Source organism: Mustela nivalis (genome assembly GCF_964662115.1).
Source record: "Mustela nivalis genome assembly, chromosome: 12".
Lineage (NCBI taxonomy): Eukaryota > Metazoa > Chordata > Mammalia > Carnivora > Mustelidae > Mustela > Mustela nivalis.
Genome location: NC_139031.1, coordinates 6398970 through 6416799, shown reverse-complemented (window position 1 = coordinate 6416799; position 17830 = coordinate 6398970). Strand labels below are relative to the sequence as shown.

The window sequence follows — 17830 nt, the reverse complement described above, 5'->3', positions numbered from 1 at the left end:
GACTGGGTGTGGCTTAGAAGGCTCCAGGGGACGCTGCGAAGCATCCCTGAGCAGAGTGTCTGCTGGGCAAGTAGGTCCCCTGGGAAGGAGGAGACGCAAGATTCCCAAAAGGGGATTTGGGGAAGGGAGAGAGAGATTTTTGTTTGTTTGTTTTTAATGAAATAAATTTTTCTTGAGACTATTTGTTCTGGAAAACCAAACAAGTGGTTTTTTTTTAAAAAAATTAATTAGTGATTTTATTTATTTGAGAGAGAGATGGCAAGGGAGAGCACACGCAGGCTCTCGGTTGAGCAGGGAGCCGGATGTGGGGCTCCATCCTAGGACCCTGGGATCACGGCCTGAGCCGAAGGCAGCCACGGAACCGACTGAGTCCCCCAGGCGCGCAACCAGTAGTTCTAAACTCTGCCCCACCCGACCCCCACCCCGCCAGGCGCAACGAGTATACCCACACCGAGTCACTTGGGTCCTTCGGAGGCGTTACGGCGGGAAAGCTCCGGACACTTGATGCCCCGGCAAGGCCAGCCCTTCCCCGCCCCGACACGCGAACTCCCACGTTTTCTCAGCGTCCTGCACGGCCGCTTCTTAGCTCCCTGACTCGATCCTCCCAAGTGGGACGCTGGGGCCCAAGCGTCCTGGAGGGGGGCTAGGGGCCAGGGCTGGGCCCCCCGAGCTGCCCCTGCCCGGGGCCTGCGGGAGGCCGCGCCGGCGTCCACTCCCGCGGCCCAGGCCAGGGCGGGCGGGCGGCCTCCGTACGGGACCCCCGAGGCCACGAGGGCCGGCGGGCGCGCGCAGAAGGCCGCGGGCCGCGGACGTGCGGTCCTTCGGGCTGCAGGGGGCGCTGTGCGCGCCCTCGTGCCCGGCCGCGAGCGCAGCTCTTGTTTAAAGGGCCGACGGGGCACGTGGCTCGGACGCAGCTCGCGGCCTCCCGGCAGCAGCTCCGAGGCTGGGCGGCTCCGCTCCGCCTCCGTCGCCGCCTGCGCGCTGCGCCAGGCCCGCCAGGCCCGGCCGAGGGCAGCCGCCGAGTGAGGGACGCGAGCAGCCATGGCCGAAGCGGCGCCCGCCCGGGTAAGCGCCCCGGCCCGCGGACGCCCAGACGGCCTGGGGCCGCCGCCGCCGCCGCCGTGAGGGTCGGCGCCCCGCAGCCGTGGAGCGGCCCCGCCGCGCGGCCTCCTGCTCCGCCCAGGCTGGCGCCGGCCGCGTCCCGCCGGCGCGGTCCGCCCCGCCGCCCCGGGTCTGGCGTCCCGGCCGGGCTTTCGGGTCGACAGCGCGGGCGGCCCAAACGGCAGGCTGGGCTGCGGGGCGCGGCGAGGCGGCCCCGACGTGGGGGGGACAGGCCCTGCTTCCTAGCGGCACTTCAGATGACAGGCCTTGCCCTGAAGCGGGCCGGCCGTGTGTCCCGCCTGCCCCCCACCCCCGTCCATTGTCCGGCCGGAGGCACGCAGGGACGACTGTCGCGCAGCCCCACGCGCTTCAGACAGCGCGAGTGTGAGGCTCCGGAAGGGACTGGCCCAAGGCCACGCACCGAGTCAGGCCGAGCCCGACGTCTAGGCCAGAACTTCGGGATTACACTCTCATGAGGGCCCCGGGGTTCGACATTTACCGAAGAGAAAGGTGTCCAGTGCTGTTTTCGAGGGGGACTAGCGGTAGATTTTTTTCTCAGACTGGCATGTTGGATTAGGTTATTTGGATTATTTTAGACTGTTGGCCGGTAATGCGCAGTATGCCCAATTCCGAGAAAAGAATCTTTTGGCTATTTTTGATACACCAGAAAATCCCTTGCAAACAGAACTCAGTAAATGGTTTCTACCATGATTAATACCTCTTAATGAAGTTTTTGAAACCTTGATTTTTGTGGCTCCTTTGAAACGAGGGACTTCCACTTCGCCTCCTTTAATTAATGAATTTGGTGTGTGCTTCCCTTCGGATTCCCTGAGCGCCAGGGAGAGAAAGGGGGTGGGAATACTGTGGTTTGTGGCCCTGTCCCCTGAGGAATACACCCCCAGGGCATTTCTGGAACTTCGTTAGTGACATCACCAGCTCCCACCTAGCCGGGGCCAGTCCCTCAGAACTTTTTCTGACCATTTCTTTCCGTTTACTCCTTTCCTTTTGTCATCTTACAGTACCTGAGATTGCCGAGAAACTTTACAACAGGAATGATTTGCCCCCAACTCTGCTTCTATACAGAATTTTGCTCCTGGAGAAGGAAGAACCACATAATTTTTTCTGCATTCCCCCATGGTCCCTTTACAATGGCAGGTGGCCAGTAGTTGTTACTGAATAAATGTTGTTTAATTGTGGGGTCATTCATTCATTCATTCATTCAGCAGCTAGCATTCTTTTAGGAGCTGTGAATACAGTGGCGAATCACACACACCCTCTGGAACGTCCTTTCTGGGGGAAACAAACCAGTACCCAGGCAGATGCATACCTGCCTTCTTTTCTTTTCTTTTTAATATTTTATTTATTTATTTGCGAAAGACAGAAATAGCAAGAGAGAGCACGAGCAGAAAGGAGAGGGAGAAGCAGACTCCCAGCTGAGTAGGGAGTCGGACACGGGCCTTGATCCCTGGACTCTGGGATCATGACCTGAGCCGCAGGCTGAAGCTTAACCAGCTGAGACACCCAGGCCCCCTCAAAAGGCTTTTAGCACCAGGTCCTGGGACTGGGCTGTTGCACACGCTCCGGCTCGTGCATCAGCACCGGGCTGAGTTGAGGCACTCTGGAAGCTCTTTCCAAGGTGCCGAAGGACAGTGGAATGAAAAAGGTGGAGGAAGAAAGCCCAGGGGGATCCGTTTCTTGCCACGTCCCTGAGCCAAAACCATCCACAGCAGCATAGTCTGCATCCTTACTGTTACCGTCCTAGCGGAATCCACGTGGGGCTTGCGTGCCTTGAGTATGTACTGCGTGCTAGACACTGGGCTAAGTGCTTTCAACAAAGACTGGGTCATTCTCACGATCATCTCCTGTGAGGACCGTTTTCTAGACGTGGAAGTGAAGTTGAAAGCTGTGTGGGAAGACGGTGCCCAGAGTCAGCCAGCTTGGGAGCGGCGGGCTTGCTGCTTGAACCTGGGCTCTCTGGCAGCAGAGCTCATGTTCTCTGTGCTTCCAGGCCTGTCCCTTGGTCTGCAGAGGAGGAGGAGGAGGAGGAGACTAAGGTCCAAGATGGAAGCCCCCCGAGAGCCGCAGATGCTTTTGTCTTTGGCCGTGTGTTTCCACCCGTTTTCCACTTGCTAATGCCTTGGTCCAGCCAGTGTTTCCTACCTTCACTGATGTCCCTGCCTCCCTTCGACACCTGCCTGCCTGGCCCTTAGGATCCCAGCGGGGGCCTTCCCTGGGCAGGTGTCATCGTGAGGCTTTTTGAAGTACACATGTAGATGGGGTCATTCAGAGACCATCTCCCCTTTCTCTTCTTGTGGCCAGGCTCCAGAGAGGGATAAGCAGACAGACGACGAAAGCCCTTCGACACCTCCTCTGTCACCCCCAGCAGCCGCGGAGAACTCTTACCTGTACTCCACGGAGATCACACTGTGGACGGTGGTGGCCGCCATCCAGGCCTTGGAGAAGAAGGTGGACTCCTGCCTGGCCCGCTTGCTGACCCTGGAGGGGCGGGCGGGGACGGCCGAGAAGAAGCTGGCGGACTGCGAGAAGACGGCCGTGGAGTTCGGGAACCAGCTGGAGGGCAAGTGGGCCGTGCTGGGGACCCTGCTGCAGGAGTACGGGCTGCTGCAGAGGCGGCTGGAGAACATGGAGAACCTGCTGAGGAACCGAAATTTCTGGATCCTGCGCCTGCCCCCCGGCAGCAAGGGGGAGGCCCCCAAGGTATCCCTCGGGCCCCTGGGGTGGGACAGCCCGAGGGACCGTGCCTGGAAGTGAGTGGGTGAGCATGCGTGACCCTTGTGGTTCCAGGTGCCCGTGACCTTTGATGACGTGGCTGTGTATTTCTCTGAGCCGGAGTGGGGCAAGCTGGACGAGTGGCAGAAGGAGCTCTACAAGCACGTGATGCGGGGCAACTACGAGATGCTGGTGTCCCTGGGTAAGGCTGCGGAGGTGCCGGTCTGTGTCCGCAGATCGGCCTCCGGCGGTCTGTGTCTTTGCATTGACGTCTGTTCTTCTCAGTGTGTCTCCAGCTCTGCGGGCAGCTGCGGGGCGCGTGTCCAGGCCTGACCCAGCTCTCCTTCCGTTCCGTGTGTAGATTATGCCATCTCCAAACCAGACATCCTGACCCGGATGGAGAGGGGAGAGGAGCCTTGTCCTGGAGGCCCGTGGGGCCAGGAGGAGGGAAGCAGGAGGGAGGTAGCCCAGCCAAGGAGGCCAAGCCCTGGTGAGTGGGGGGCTGGACAGGGGAGTGAGTGGGCCGCACTGCTCTCCTGGGCTTTCCAGGCTAGCCCTGAGCCCGGGAGGGGGCACAGGCCCTCAACCCAAAGTGGGGCCCACTCTGTCCTAGGCCAGCCTAGTCGGGGCGGGGGCGGAGCTTAGAGCCGTCGGGTTTCGGCTTCTGAACGGGGCGGCCAGCGGTTCTGGCGTTGTGTGGTTGTCGTGAGGACTCCGGGACCCGGCAGCCCTCTGGCTAGCACTTGCCGAGTGCTGTGTAAGCGGGGACGTAGGGCCACCAGTGACCCGGCGAGCAGCAGCAGCTCTCCTGCTGCCCCTCTAGCTCGCCCCCTCCTCCTCTGCTCCCCCATGTGAGCCTGCGGCTGTAAATGCCCGTCACCTACGGCTTCCCTGTGTGGACACGGGCCTCCCGGGGGGAGTCCAGGGCCGACTTGGTCCCCATAGCTGGTGTGGTAAGGGACCTGCGGTTCCCAAGTTGACTCTGATATCAGAGTCTTCTGGGAGACTTTAAAAGGTTAATTTTTTTTTTTTTAAGATTTTATTTATTTATTTGACAGAGAGAGAAATCACAAGCAGGCAGAGAGGCAGGCAGAGAGAGAGGAGGAAGCAGGTTCCCCGCTGAGCAGAGAGCCGGATGTGGGACTCGATCCCAGGAGCCTGGGATCATGACCCAAGCTGAAGGCAGCGGCTTAACCCACTGAGCCACCCAGGGGCCCTAAAAGGTTAAATTTTAAAAAATAAATGGAGGTAGGGAGGAGTGCCGGACGTCCGTGTGAGCGTCACCCGTGTGGGGCGGCGATCGGGCGTTGGCTTCCCCGTCTAATCCCGCTACCAGTGTCGGAAGCAGCGGGTGAACACCGGCCCCGCATCTGCGTGCTCTTTTCCCCGAGTGTCTCAAAACTGTTGGCTGTAGGTGGCGGGTCCTGATGCAGGGACACTGAAGTCCACCTGTTGCATTCGATTTATAAAAAGCCCCCCTCCCGCCCCAAATTTAACAGCCTTGTTGAGATAAAGTTAGCATCCCCGGCAGTTCCCGGATTGGAGTATACAGCTCAGTGTCACTCTTCCTCACAGCTGTGTACCCTCACCACAGCTGGAACTTTCTTTGCCAGCCAAAGAGAAGCCCGTCCCCGTGGTGTTGACTTCCTGTTTCCCTCCCGCTGCTCCCCAGTCCAAGGCAACTACTCATCTGCCCTCTTGTGTCTTAGATTCGCCTGTTCTGGACATTGCACGTGAATGGAGTCCTACTGTGTGCGACCTTTCGAGTCTGCCATCTGTCACTGGGCGCGTGCTCCGGGCTTCCCCACCTTGTGGCCTGGCACTGCCTTCCTGGGCACACACGTTGCTGCCTTCTGTCGCTCCGCACCTCTGTTCATGCCCACCCTCCCCTCCCCCTCTTGAATATTATTTATTTGTTGACATTCTAATCTCATTTATCTTTTTTTTTAATGTTTTATTTATTTGTCAGAGAGAGAGAGCGAACACAAGCAGGGGGAGCAGCAGGCAGAGGGCCAAGCAGAGTCCCCACCATGCAGAGAGCGTGATGCGGGGCTCGATCCCAGGATCCCGACATCATGACCTGAGCTGAAGGCAGAGGCTTAACCTGCTGAGCCACCCAGGCTCGCCGTAAAGTCGTTTATCTTTTCAAATGCCATTATTTCATCATTTCCCGTATTCTGGGTTTGGTGTCATTTATTGTTCTTCTCTTTCTTGCATTTCCTCTAAACTGGTAAATCAGGAGGCTTCTTTGGGTTCAGGTTCAACCTCACGGGCCACATGGCTTCAGAGGTGGTGGCGTGTACTCCCTGCCAGCAGGGCCCTCGGCTCCAGGCACCGAGGCTCCGTCCTCGTGCCGTCTGGAGGTCCTGGGCTCTGTTTTCTGTTGCCGAGCGCCCCATCACCTTCTCCCCTGCTGATTTTACCGGTCATTGAACGTTGTTCCCCAGATTTGTTATTCCCTTAGGGTTGCAAAATGGGGAGAGTCTGTCATACTTGGGCACTGCATCGGTGAAATTCTTTTACAAACAGTACTTTCCCTAATCAACTCTTAGTTACCCTGAAATAGAGTCTGTACAGAAGAGGCAGGATAGAAGCTTAATTCTTTTTCTTTATCAGTTATCACAGTGAAGTTACTCCCTTAGGAGCCTTTAAAGGTGACCAGTACTTGGGCTTTTTTTTTTTTTTTAATTTTCTGTCTTTTTTAAATGACTTCAGAGACTTTTAAATATTTTATATATGCCAGTCGTTTGCAGCCATTATTTTTTGTGCTTAAATTGTCCCATCTTTAGCTCATGGGAGCCCTTTCAAGTTGTCCCTGAGGTCATTTTGATGTGACTTCAGTGGCTTTCGGATACCATAAGATGTTCTAGAATCATCTAGTGTATTTCCTGCCTCAGACCTGGAATACAAATTTCTCCAAGGAGTTTTGGTTCAGTGGCAAAGGATATTTGGATACCTCAATATGAGTGCTAGTGATTGCTAAATTTTAGCATTACATCTAGGCCTTTTCAGAAAAAAGAAATTTTTTTTTTTTTTTTTTAGAAAATATGTTTTTTTTAAAAGATTTTATTTATTTATGGATGCCTGGGTGGCTCAGTTGGTTAAGCAGCTGCCTTCAGCAAAGGTCATGATCCCAGCGTCCTGGGATCGAGTCCCACATCGGGCTCCCTGCTTGGCAGGGAGTCTGCTTCTCCGTCTGCCTCTGCCTGCCATTCTGTCTGCCTGTGCTTGCTCTCTCCCCCTCTCTCTCTCTGACAAATAAATAAAATCTAAAAAAAAAAAAAAAAAGAAAAAGATATAATAAAAAAAGATATTATTTATTTATTTGACAGACAGAGATCACAAGTAGGCAGAGAGGCAGGCAGAGAGAGGGGGATGGGAAGCAGGTTTCCCACCAAGCAGAGAGCCCTAGAAAATAATGTATTTTGGGGGCGCCTGGGTGGCTCAGTGGGTTAAGCCTCTGCCTTCGGCTCTGGTCATGATCTCAGGGTCCTGGGATGGAGCCCTGGGTCGGGCTCTCTGCTCAGCAGGGAGCCTGCTTCCCTCTCTCTCTGCCTGCTGCTCTGCCTACTTGTGATCTCTTTCTCTGTCAAGTGGATAAATAAAATCTTTAAAAAAAAAGTATTTTTGGAAGGGAAAATATCATGAGTTCATAGTGATATTTCTTATTCAAATTTAATGTTCTTTGATCTTATACTTGAATATTACTTTTCTTTTACATGGAAATCTTAAACAATTAGACTCTTGATTGAAGGCTGAAATTTTTTTGCAGCTCTTTTTGTCCTCTGAACATATTCCATTCAGGACTTACAGACAAAGTAATGCCTTTTATTTTTATTTTCTTCTACTTTTTTTAAAGATTTATTTATTCATTTGACAGAGACACAGTGAGAGAAGGAAAACAAACAGAGGGCGTGGGAGAAGGAGAAGCAGGCTCCCTGCTGAGCAGGGACTCTGATGCGGGGCTCAATCCCAGGACCCTGGGACAGTGACCTGAGCCAGAGGCAGACGCTTAACTGAGCCACCCAGGGCCCCCGAAGTAATGCCTTTTAAAGGCACTTGAAATAATTATTTTCTCTATGGGGTTATATCACCAACTTGATATACAGTTAAGTTCATTTGTTTCTATTTATTTTTAGATTATTTATTTATTTTAAAAAGATTTAAACAAATTTTTTTAAAGATTTTGTTTATTTGACAGAGAGAGACATAGCAAGGAGGAAGCACAAGCAGAGGGAGAGAGAGAGAGGGAGAAGCAGGCCTCCTGCTGAGCAGAGAGAAGTGTGCGGCTTATCCCAGGACCTTGGGATCATGACCCCAGCTGAAGGCAGAGGATTAACTGACTGAGCCACACAGGTGGCCCTATTTTTAGGTGTTTAGAAATAGCTCTTTTTACCTTTTCATTTAATGTTTTGAATATATAAGGCATGTTATGTTTGCAAAGTCAGAATGGTTTAAAAGGATGCATTCAGGAAAGTCTTATTTCCATTCTTACTCCCTTGTCCCTATAGATAATCATTTTTTAAAAAGGATTTTATTTATTTATTTATTTATTTGACAGAGAATGAGAGAGCACAATGCAGGGGGAGACAAGGCAGGGGGAGAGGGAGAAACAGGCTCCCTGATAAGCAAGGAGCCCTATGCGGGGCTCCATCCCAGGACTCCAGGATCATGACCTAAGCCAAAGACAGATGCCCAACTGATTGAGCCACCCAGGCGCCCCTCTTCTAAGAGTTTTATGTTTTAGCTCTTACATTTAGATCTTTGATTCCTTTGAGTTAGTTTTTATATATGGAGTTAGATAAAGATCTTTTATTCTTTTGTATGTGGATATGCAGTTTTCCCAGCACCATTTGTTGAAAAGACTGTCCATTCCCCTTTGAGTGGTCTTGAGATGCTTCTAAAATGTCACTTGACTAGCTATGTGAATGTTTATGACTTAGTTCTGTTTATTTATTCTATTGATGCTAGTACTACCACACTGTTTTGATTACAGTGTCTTTGTAAGTTTTGAAGTTAGGAAGTCATTCCACTTTGTTCTTCCTCCTTAATATTGTTTTCACTCTTTGGGGTCCCTTGAGATTCCATATGAATTTTAGGATGGGGTTTTTCTCTTTCTGTAAAAAATGCCATTGAGACTTTGATAGAGATTGCATTGAATCTGTAAGTCACTTTGGTAGTTAATATAAACAATATTAAGCCTTCCAATCCATGAACATGGTATGTTTCCATTTACTTATTATGCCTTTAGTTTCTTTCTGCAGTGTTTTGTAGTTTTCGTTGTAAAAGTCTTTCACCTCCTTGGTTAAATAGTTCCTTTTTTTTTTTTTTTAAAGATTTTATTTATTTATTTGGCAGAATGACAGAGATCACAAGTAGGCAGAGTGGCAGGCAGAGAGAGGGGGGAAGCAGGCTCCCTGCTGAACAGAGAGCCTGAAGCGGGGCTTGATTCCAGGACCCTGAGATCATGACCTGAGCCAAAGGCAGAGGCTTAACCCACTGAGGCACCCAGGTGCCCCAGTTAAATAATTCCTGAGGCTTTCATTCTTTTTGATACTATTGTAAGTGGAATTGTTTCTGTAATTTTCTTTTCAAATTGCTTGTTATTAGTGTATAGAAATACTAATTTTTATATATTGACTTTTGTCCTGGTACTTTGTTGAATTAATTTGCTAGTCCCTACAGTTCTTTGTGGAATCTTTAGGCTTTTCTGCATATTTCATCTTTGAAGAGATAATTTTATTTCCTCCTTTCCAATTTGGATGTTATTTATTTTTGTTTCTTGTTAACTTGCTCTGGCCAGGGCTTCCAGTCCTTTGTTGAATGGGTGGTAAAAGTGGACATTTTGCCTTGTTCCTAATCTTAGGGGAAAAGCTTTCATTCTTTGACCATTGAATGTGCTGTTCACTGTTGGTTTTTCATATATGGCTTTTATTATGTTGAGATAGTTTCTGTGTCTGGTCTTTTGAATGGTTTTATCATGGAAGGGTGTTGAATTTTGTCAGATGCTTTTTCTGCATTAACTGAGATGTTTTCCCGAGGTGTTTTCCCTTCATTCTGTTAATGTGGTGTGTTCTGTTGGTTTTGTTTCGTATGCTGAACTAACATTGCATTCCAGGAATATACTCTACTTGGTCATGGTATTTAATCCTTTTTTTCCCCCCCAAGATTTCATTTATTTATTTGAGAGAGAGAGAGCATGAGGGGGTGGGGTGGCAGAGGGAGAGGGAGAAGCAGACTCCCCATTGAGCAGGGCACCCAATGCAGGGTTTGATCTCAGGACCCTGGGATCATGACCTGAGCTGAAGGCAGATGTTTAAATGACTGAGACCCTCGGCACCCCGGCAGCAGTTGTTTGTTTAGTTGGTTTTTTTTAGATTTTAATTATTTGAGAGAGAGAGAGAGCTCAAGATGGGGGAGGGTCAGAGGGAAAAGCAGACTCCCTGCTGATTGGGGAGCCTGATGTGGGACCTGATCCCGGGGCTCCCAACTGACTGAGCCATCCAGGTGCCCCAACAGTGTTTTTTGTTTTGTTTTGTTTTTTTTAAGATTTTATTTACTGATTTGACAGAGAGAGAGAGTGTGCAAGCATAGCAGGGGAGGGAGAAGCAGGCTCCCTACTGAACAGGGAGCCCGATGCAGGGCTCCATCTCAGGACCCTGGGATCATGACCTGAGCCGAAGACACATGCTTAACGACTGAGCCACCCAGGCGCCCCATTAGCAGTGTATTTTTCATGATACCTCTCTTACATGAGGGGGGGTGAGTATCCTTTTATTTATGGGCCATTTAAATTTCTAACTCTGTGAACTCTGTGTTCATCTCTTTTGACCTAGGACCTTTTTTAAAATGCAGCTAATGGGCGCCCAGGTGGCTCGTTCGGTTATGCATCTGACTTTGGCTCGGGTCATCATCTCAGGGTCCTGGGATTGAGTGCCGTGTCAGCCTCTGTGCTCAGCAGGGAGCCTGCTTCTCTCTGCCCCCTCCCTCTCTCTCCCTCTCCCTCTGTCTCTCCCTCTCCCCACTCATGTTCGCACATGATATGATATCTCTCTCAGATATGTTACATCTTTAAAAAAAACAAAACTGCAGGGGCACCTGTGTAACTTAGTTGGTTAAGCGTCTGCTTTTGGCTCGGGTCATGATCCTAGGACCTCAGGATCAAGGCGCATGTCGGGCTCCCCGCTCAGTGGGGAACCTGCTTCTCCTCTCTCTCTGCCCCTCCCCTTGCTCGTGCGTGCACACATTCACTGTCTCCGTCTCTCAAATAAGTAAAATCTTTAAAAATAAATACAATAAAATCTTTTTCAAGAAATGCATAATTCCTAGGCCTACCCAGAACCGCCGATGAGAATCTTGGGGTGCTTCCAGGGGGATCTCTATACATCAGGGTGGCACAGGACTTGGGCCCGGAAGCCACTGTTGCATTGTTCTGAGCCGGGACGCCCTAACAAGCCACACGACTTGTCTGGTACGCTCAGACATTACTGTGCTGTATCTTTTCCTTCTCTTTTAGCCACGAGGGATCCGTGAAGTCCACTTAAATGTCCCAGCCAGTGTTTGACCTGATGCCCCCCAGTCCCGGTGACCGCAGGCGGCTGCGCCACAGGCTCCTGCCACCGGGAGGGATCTCTGTGTTGTCCTTGGCATCACTGAGTTGCATTTTCCAGGCGTCCCTCCACGTCCAGAGCACAACCTCGGCCCCGTCAGCCCTGCCCGGGAAGAACCAAAAGAAGAGCAGGTCACCAGGCGCCAGCAAGACTCCGAGACGAGAGTGACCATCCCTGGAGCAAGCACGGGTGAGCGAGGGCCACCGGGCCGCCGTGCGAAGAGCATCTTGACACACGACCAGACAGGTGCTGCTGAGTAATGTGCTGAAGCGTGACAGGGGGACAGATGACGGACACCAGGCTTGGCCGAGCTGGACGGGCTTCCTGGGAAGGGGACCCTGCGACAGGCCTTAGAGGAGGAAGCGTAGATTTTAGCTGGGAACGAAGGGCGTTTTTCGCAGGAGAAAATGGGCTGAGCCAAAGTGTGGGTTCCTGAGGCCTGCTAGGGGCCAGGCCCTCCGGCCGGGCTGCAGCGAGGGGAAGGGCACACGAAGGCGGGTTCTGGGCCTGCTCCGGCCTCCTGCGATGGTCCCGTTAACCGGGCGGTCTGTGTCCTGGGCCTAGCACGGTGCTGGCATGTGCATTCGTTCCTCAGCAAACGTCCTCTCTCTGGAGGCTGTGGGGGACCCTCTGGCTTCCGGCCGCCTTTCCAGTGCTCTCTGTCTGCTCGTGTGTGAAGGAAGCTCCTGTCCGTCCTTTCACAGAATAGAGCACAGCTCGGAGGGCATTTGGCCTCACCCGTGGCATTTACTCCAGAGCCCTGTGGTCTGCCTGCAGCTTGGCTTTGCTAGCCCGCCTTCTCCTGCCCTCTTCCTCCTCTTCCTCCTCGCTCCCACGGGCCTGACTTTTCAGTCTCGGTTGCTTTCCCTCCAGTGACTATGAGCTCCCTGGGGCGGGGGTGGGGGGCGGGGTGACTGTCCCTCTTTCCCCGGTGCCCTCCTGCCCAGCCAGTGTGTAAGCAGAGGGGACCTTCTCTTTGTCCCTGCTCCCCTGCAGACCTGGCGCCGGGCCCCAGGGGCCTCCCCAAACCCTCTGTCCTTCGGCGGTCCGTGAGGGTGACGGAGTTGTTCGCGCTGGCCCAGATGGGAACTGGGGGCATGGCCTTCACAGCTTTCCTCTCGCCTCCGAAGCAGAGGCCATGGAGCGAGCAGTCCTCTGGACAGAGCAGGCGTTCAAGCATATGCGGGGTCTGCTTGGAGCCTGTGCGGTCCTGCACGAGCCCGGTGTCGGGAAGGGCCCTCACAGTGTCTCTCGCACAGGGCCTCCAGCCGCGGTTAAACAGGAGCAAGAATTTTCAGGTGGGGAGTCTCCAACATCCCCTCCCGGAGAGAGGCTGCCCGGCATGGGGCCAGGTGAGTGACGGAGGGGCCCTTGGCTGTGGGGTGGGAGGCGGCGCAGTGGGCCCCAGGAAGGTGCCTCTTCCTAGGGGTCCCTGCCTCTTTCCCAGGTCCTTTTGCCCTGGGGCTCTTTGCGACCCCGACCTAGGTCCTGGTCGTCCCCCATCGTGTCTGGCCTGGTGGGAAGGTGCTGCTCGAACACAGGCTGCGCGCACCAGGTTCGGGGTCTGGTGACAGAAGGGCCTCACGGCAACCCTGTGAATGGTCCCGGCGCACAGCCTCGGATGTCTCAGAGTTTGTATGCGGTGGTCTATGATTTAAATTCAGGTCCCCTGCCTAGAGGCCACAAAACCGGGCTTACACCCTGATGAACAGGAAAAAATGTAGCAATTATCGCCCATTCCAGCTTTGGGGTGGTTTTCTGCCCTGAGAGAAAGGGATCCAGTTCTTACCTGGTTCCATTCTGCTTTGATGGGAGGCAGAGGTGAGATGTGGGCACGTTGGGGTTGTGGCATGGTGGGCGTCCAAGCTGGAGATGGGCTTCAGGTGAAGAGGTCTGGGAACCTTGGCCTTCACATGGAATCGGGCCGGAGACCCACACTAATCCCCAAGTTTAGGAATACCACGGTAGCCCATTAAATGCAACACTTCAGATGCAAAGTTCAGATGCTTCTTAGAGACTCTTAACTGATTCTGTAGCTGTGGGACTAAATTACAAATGGCAGGGTCATGTCCAACATAGAAACCAAAGTTTTGTCCGGAGTTACTTGTGAGGGTTGCTGGGAAGCTGGACTTGAGCAAAGAACCCCGAGGTCTTGACATCAGGTGCTGGTCTGGAAGGTTCGGCAGTTAGCAGAGTCTCTGGGGTGGGATTTAAATTCATGCTTCAGCAAGAAGTGAACTCCCTCTTGCTCTGGACCTTGGAAATCGCTCGTAAAGGGCTAAAGGTTTCGTTCTAATAGGCAGAGGGTAAGGTTCACTGTCAGTCTTCAAACAGACCGTGGGTTGCAGTGTCTGAGATGCTGGGCTCGGGGGGAGGTCAGAGAAGCCAGTCGGGGCTGATTCCAGAAAAGCCCAGAGGGGAACAGCAGTGAGAACAGCAGTGAAGGATCTCCGAGAGTGCCGGTGTTGCAGGCAGGGCCTGTGGCCGGGATCTTCCTTCCCAGCACCGGGGCCATGTGTTGCCTCCGAGTCCCCGCCCTCTCCTCTGTCCTGGCAGTTCCCAGCCTCAGTCCCGTCTCCCGGTCAAGTGCTGACTCACACTGAGGTCCAGCCAGGAAGCCGAGGTCCTTGCGCCTGCCGCCTGTCCCCGGAGAGCAGGTGCCAGACAGGGAGCTGATGCTCAGGTGGATTTGTTACTTGGATGAGCAGCTCCGAGTGTGGCTGAAACGCCAGCCTCCTCTGGGCCTGAGGCTCCTCACCTGCCTCAGCGGCCCCAGGGCTCACTGTCATTCACCGAAGGGAACTGACATCGTCAGAACTCCTAGGGGTCGATGTAGCCAACGTATCTCCGTGCAGGGTCTCCCCCGCATCATCTACCTGTTTGCTTTAACGCCGTCTGCCCTCTGACCCCTGGCGCCCTGGCTTCTGGTTTTGCGGCTTTGTCTCCTTTCTCCGGATGTCCATTGCTTGGCCTCCAGGAATGGGCCGTGTGACAGCAAACAGCCAGTGGGGGGCTGCTCAGGCGACAGTGGCCGCTGGGTAGGGCCAAGGGAACAGGGTCGCTGGTGTGTGTGCTGTGAGCAACCTGCAGGAGAAAGGGCTCGGTGAAGACGGGAGCAGGGGGCTGCCGATCCGGCTAGGGCTGTGCTTGGAGCCCCGGGCTGGGTGGCGTGGCCTCGGTGGGCACCAGTGTGGCCCGCTTGAAGTTAATGGAGATTCCTTTCTCCAGGCGGTGGCAGCGTGCTCATCAAGACAGAGGCCCAGTCCGAGGACGAGATGATACCCGAGCAGCTCTTCCTGGGCGAGTCCCACAGCCAGCCCGTGTGTAGGATGGCCAAGGGGCCCAGGAGCAGGACCGAGGGCCCCTGTCGGCTGCGTGCGGCAGGGGTGCCACGGGTGCGGGTGGGGGACCCGCGGGCCCCTGGAGCTCTGGGGGAGCCGCCCCGCATCCTCCCTCGCAGGCGAGAGCGGACCTTCCCCTGCCCTGACTGTGGGCAGAGTTTCCGCTTGAAGATTAACCTGACCATTCACCAGCGGACGCACGCGGAGGAGGAGCCCAGGGAGACTCCGGGGAGCTCGCCCCCTGGCTGGGGGGAGGCCCCCTCCACTCTGGAGCCGGGCGAGGTGGTGGTGCCGGGCCCAGTCATCCGCTGGCTCCCCGAGGAGCCCGGAGGCCGCCGCTCCCTGGCGGGCCGCTCCCTCCTGGCGCGGCGGCCGGCGGCGGGCAAGGTGTACCACTGCAGCGAGTGCCTGCGCTTCTTCCAGCAGCGGAAGAGTCTGCTGCTGCACCAGCGCCTGCACACGGGCACCAGCCAGGGCTGGCCGGCCTGTCCCTACTGCGGCAAGGCCTTCCGCCGGCCCTCCGACCTCTTCCGCCACCAGCGCATCCACACGGGCGAGCGGCCCTACCAGTGCCCTCAGTGCGGCCGCGCCTTCAACCGGAACCACCACCTGGCGGTCCACATGCAGACTCACACCCGAGGCCAGGCGGGCCCGCCCTGCCCCACTTCCCCGGCCCTCCCCCGGACGCCCCCGCGACCCCGGCCCAGCCACAGTGAGGAGGGCTGAGCGGCCAGGAGCCTGTAGGGGCACCCTCCGGCTCTCGGGGCACCCCCAGCAGGACTCCTGTCCGCCTTCGGGCCTTTCCCCCGGTGTCTGGCGCTGGTTCCTCGTTCTGGACTAGTTCTGGAATAGCTTCGGAGAGAGCTTTTTTCCATTCAGATGGGAAGCAGTGGCCTTTTTGGTAACTGTGTGTGTATGACCAGATGCCTCAACTTACTGTTTTCCGAGTTTGTCACTCTTCGCTGCCTTTTCTGCATTCCTGACTTAGAAAGGATCCCTTAAAGCATACAGGATGCCGACTTTTGGTGAGAGACTGTGGCGGGTATCTGAGACCGGCACTGGAGATAGTGGCCCTTCCAGTAGCGGGCGATGGAGACACGGAGGGCCTGCCGTTCCTAATGTACACAGAGGTCACAGCAGAGTGGACAGTTTGAAGAATAGGCGCTGGAAATTTGAGTTTTCCTACTGTGTTATTTTGAAACCTTTTTTTCCCTTCCTCACGGAGTTTTTCTAGTGTTTTTTTAAGGGTTACGTGTGGTTGCAAAGGGGACCAGGAGCCCTGAGGGGCAGGAACTATTCTGCTACCTCCTTGTGTGTGGGGATGGTGGAGGGGCTGTCCAGATCAGCCCAGGTATTGGTGGGGGCTTGGCTGCTGCTCTGACACAGGCTGCGATCCTGGGTGTGCATTCTTTGACCCAGAGTGCTTCCCAACATCCCAACATCCATGATTGATTTTGGTTATTAGTTGAGAGGGGAAACTGAGGCCTGGAGTGGTGGACCCTTCCCCCAAGGTCTCAGTATTATGGGTATGCACGGCCTGAGGACTTAGAGGGTGGGGGAGATGCAGACCCAGCCCAGGAAACTCCTCCCGGAGAGGAAGCTTCTGATGTGGGTGAGGCTGGGAAGCCAGGCTGGATTCCTGTGCTTCCGCGGCCTGAGCTGTCATGTTAAAGGAGTGGTATGTTCCAAGAACTTGGGGCTGGTAGCAGAGATAGTCCAAGAGACAGGGGTGGGTTTCTTTAACCATCTCCTGCGTCATGTTCCTCACCTGTCAGAGGGGGTAATGACCCCGGTGCATTCTACCTCACCTTAGCGTTTTCGGGGTCGCAAAAGATTAAGAGGCAGTGGGGCAGATAGGAAGCCTGGTTGTATCCTCTTTTCAAGTTCAGGGCCCCCCTTCTCTTCCATGTTCATCTCCAGCTCTTTGCCCAAGTCAGAATCCCTCAGGAAGGACCTTTATTTTCTAGAGTGAGTGGAAGGTCTCGGGTGCAGAGCGAGGTGAGACTTTCCCGTTGGGCTATATCCGCAAGGAGCCCTTTGTAGGTCAGTGGAACAAATTCTTACCAAAGCAATGAGGTTCGGACTGTAGGATTTCAAGCAATAGCGTTAGGTGTCCTGGAGAAGTCTTGGTGGCAGCTTGCATCTGTGCCTCTTCGGTCACACCACTTTGGGTGCTGCCTAGAGAGCAACCCTTGGTTTGGGTGATTTGGAACTGGAGTACTGTGTCCTCAGCTAGTTTGTTGTCTTATTGGCCTTGGCACTACGTGAAGTGGCCAGCATTCAGACCTGCTTCCAGGCGTCTGGGTCCCTGGCTGTGCCACTTCTTCTTGTCCCTCTGACCCTCTCCTCTCTCCCAAAGTCCTGAACAGAGTTGGGGGCAGATGGGAACATTGCCATCATCTCTGGGGCAAGAGTGAGTATGCAAGTCGGTGAGAGCCCAGCCAAGCTCCCCTGGGCTTGGGAGGAAGGGCTGCCACCCTCCCCAGCTATGCATTCTGCTCGTCTCCTCTGGCATCCCCAACCCTCACCAGGGCACCCCCCCCAAGTCAGGGCTGGGCTGTCACCAAGTGTTCATACAGGATATGGTGCAAATGGAGCTGCTCTGAGCCTTCCTCTTCCCTGTAAGAGTTAGACTTGGGTGTTCCCTGGGGATGCCTCAAGGCTCGAAAGTCCTAGACCCTTCTAAGGCTAAATGTACTGTGTAAACACGGGTACTCTAGCAATAGTACAAACCAGGGGTGATCGCTGGACACAGGCCCTCTCATTTCTTCCAAATCACTCAGGGTGCTGGTTCCTGGCTGGGCCTTATGAGCTTGCCTGGCACTCGATAGGTTTTCAGAGAACATTCTTCACACCGAAAGGAGCCGCGCGTGCAGCGTGGTGCGGGAGCAGAGTGGTGCTCCAGAAGCTGGCAGCTAGAAACCCGTTGGGCCTTCGACTGGCTCCTAGCTCTGTGTCTTGGCTTCCTTGTTTGGAAACAGGCCCTTAGGAACTGTGACGGTGGCGGCCCTTTGCCTTCATCAGTGCTCAATAAATATGTTGAGTTGA

The 17830-nt window shown here is 54.3% G+C and overlaps 1 protein-coding gene and 1 long non-coding RNA gene across 5 annotated transcripts; both read left to right on the top strand.

Annotated features, from left to right (window-relative positions):
- The first annotated feature begins 877 nt into the window (after nt 1-877).
- On the top strand, nt 878-17830 carry ZNF783 (zinc finger protein 783). Of its 4 annotated transcripts, none has more exons than XM_082693557.1 (7): nt 878-1065; nt 3421-3819; nt 3907-4033; nt 4193-4321; nt 11502-11630; nt 12701-12793; nt 14670-17830. In XM_082693557.1, exons 1-7 carry the CDS (start codon nt 1042-1044, stop codon nt 15506-15508), a joined length of 1740 nt encoding a protein of 579 aa, XP_082549683.1. In that variant the 5' UTR covers nt 878-1041; the 3' UTR covers nt 15509-17830. The 4 variants fall into 4 exon arrangements, with proteins under 4 accessions (XP_082549683.1, XP_082549682.1, XP_082549685.1 ...); XM_082693556.1 differs by having other exon boundaries at nt 912-1065; nt 11502-11687; XM_082693559.1 differs by lacking the exon at nt 12701-12793 and having other exon boundaries at nt 912-1065.
- LOC309845506 lies at nt 1252-2303 on the top strand. The gene is made up of 2 exons (XR_014301314.1): nt 1252-1643; nt 2121-2303. It is a non-coding gene; the product is annotated as an uncharacterized lncRNA (long non-coding RNA).

Coding starts and splice junctions, on each gene's coding strand:
- ZNF783 (XM_082693556.1), top strand. CDS start 1,042: ATGGCCGAAGCGGCGCCCGCCCGG. Junction 3,820..3,906: donor GCAAGGGGGAGGCCCCCAAG/GTATCCCTCGGG, acceptor TTGTGGTTCCAG/GTGCCCGTGACCTTTGATGA. Junction 4,034..4,192: donor CGAGATGCTGGTGTCCCTGG/GTAAGGCTGCGG, acceptor TTCCGTGTGTAG/ATTATGCCATCTCCAAACCA.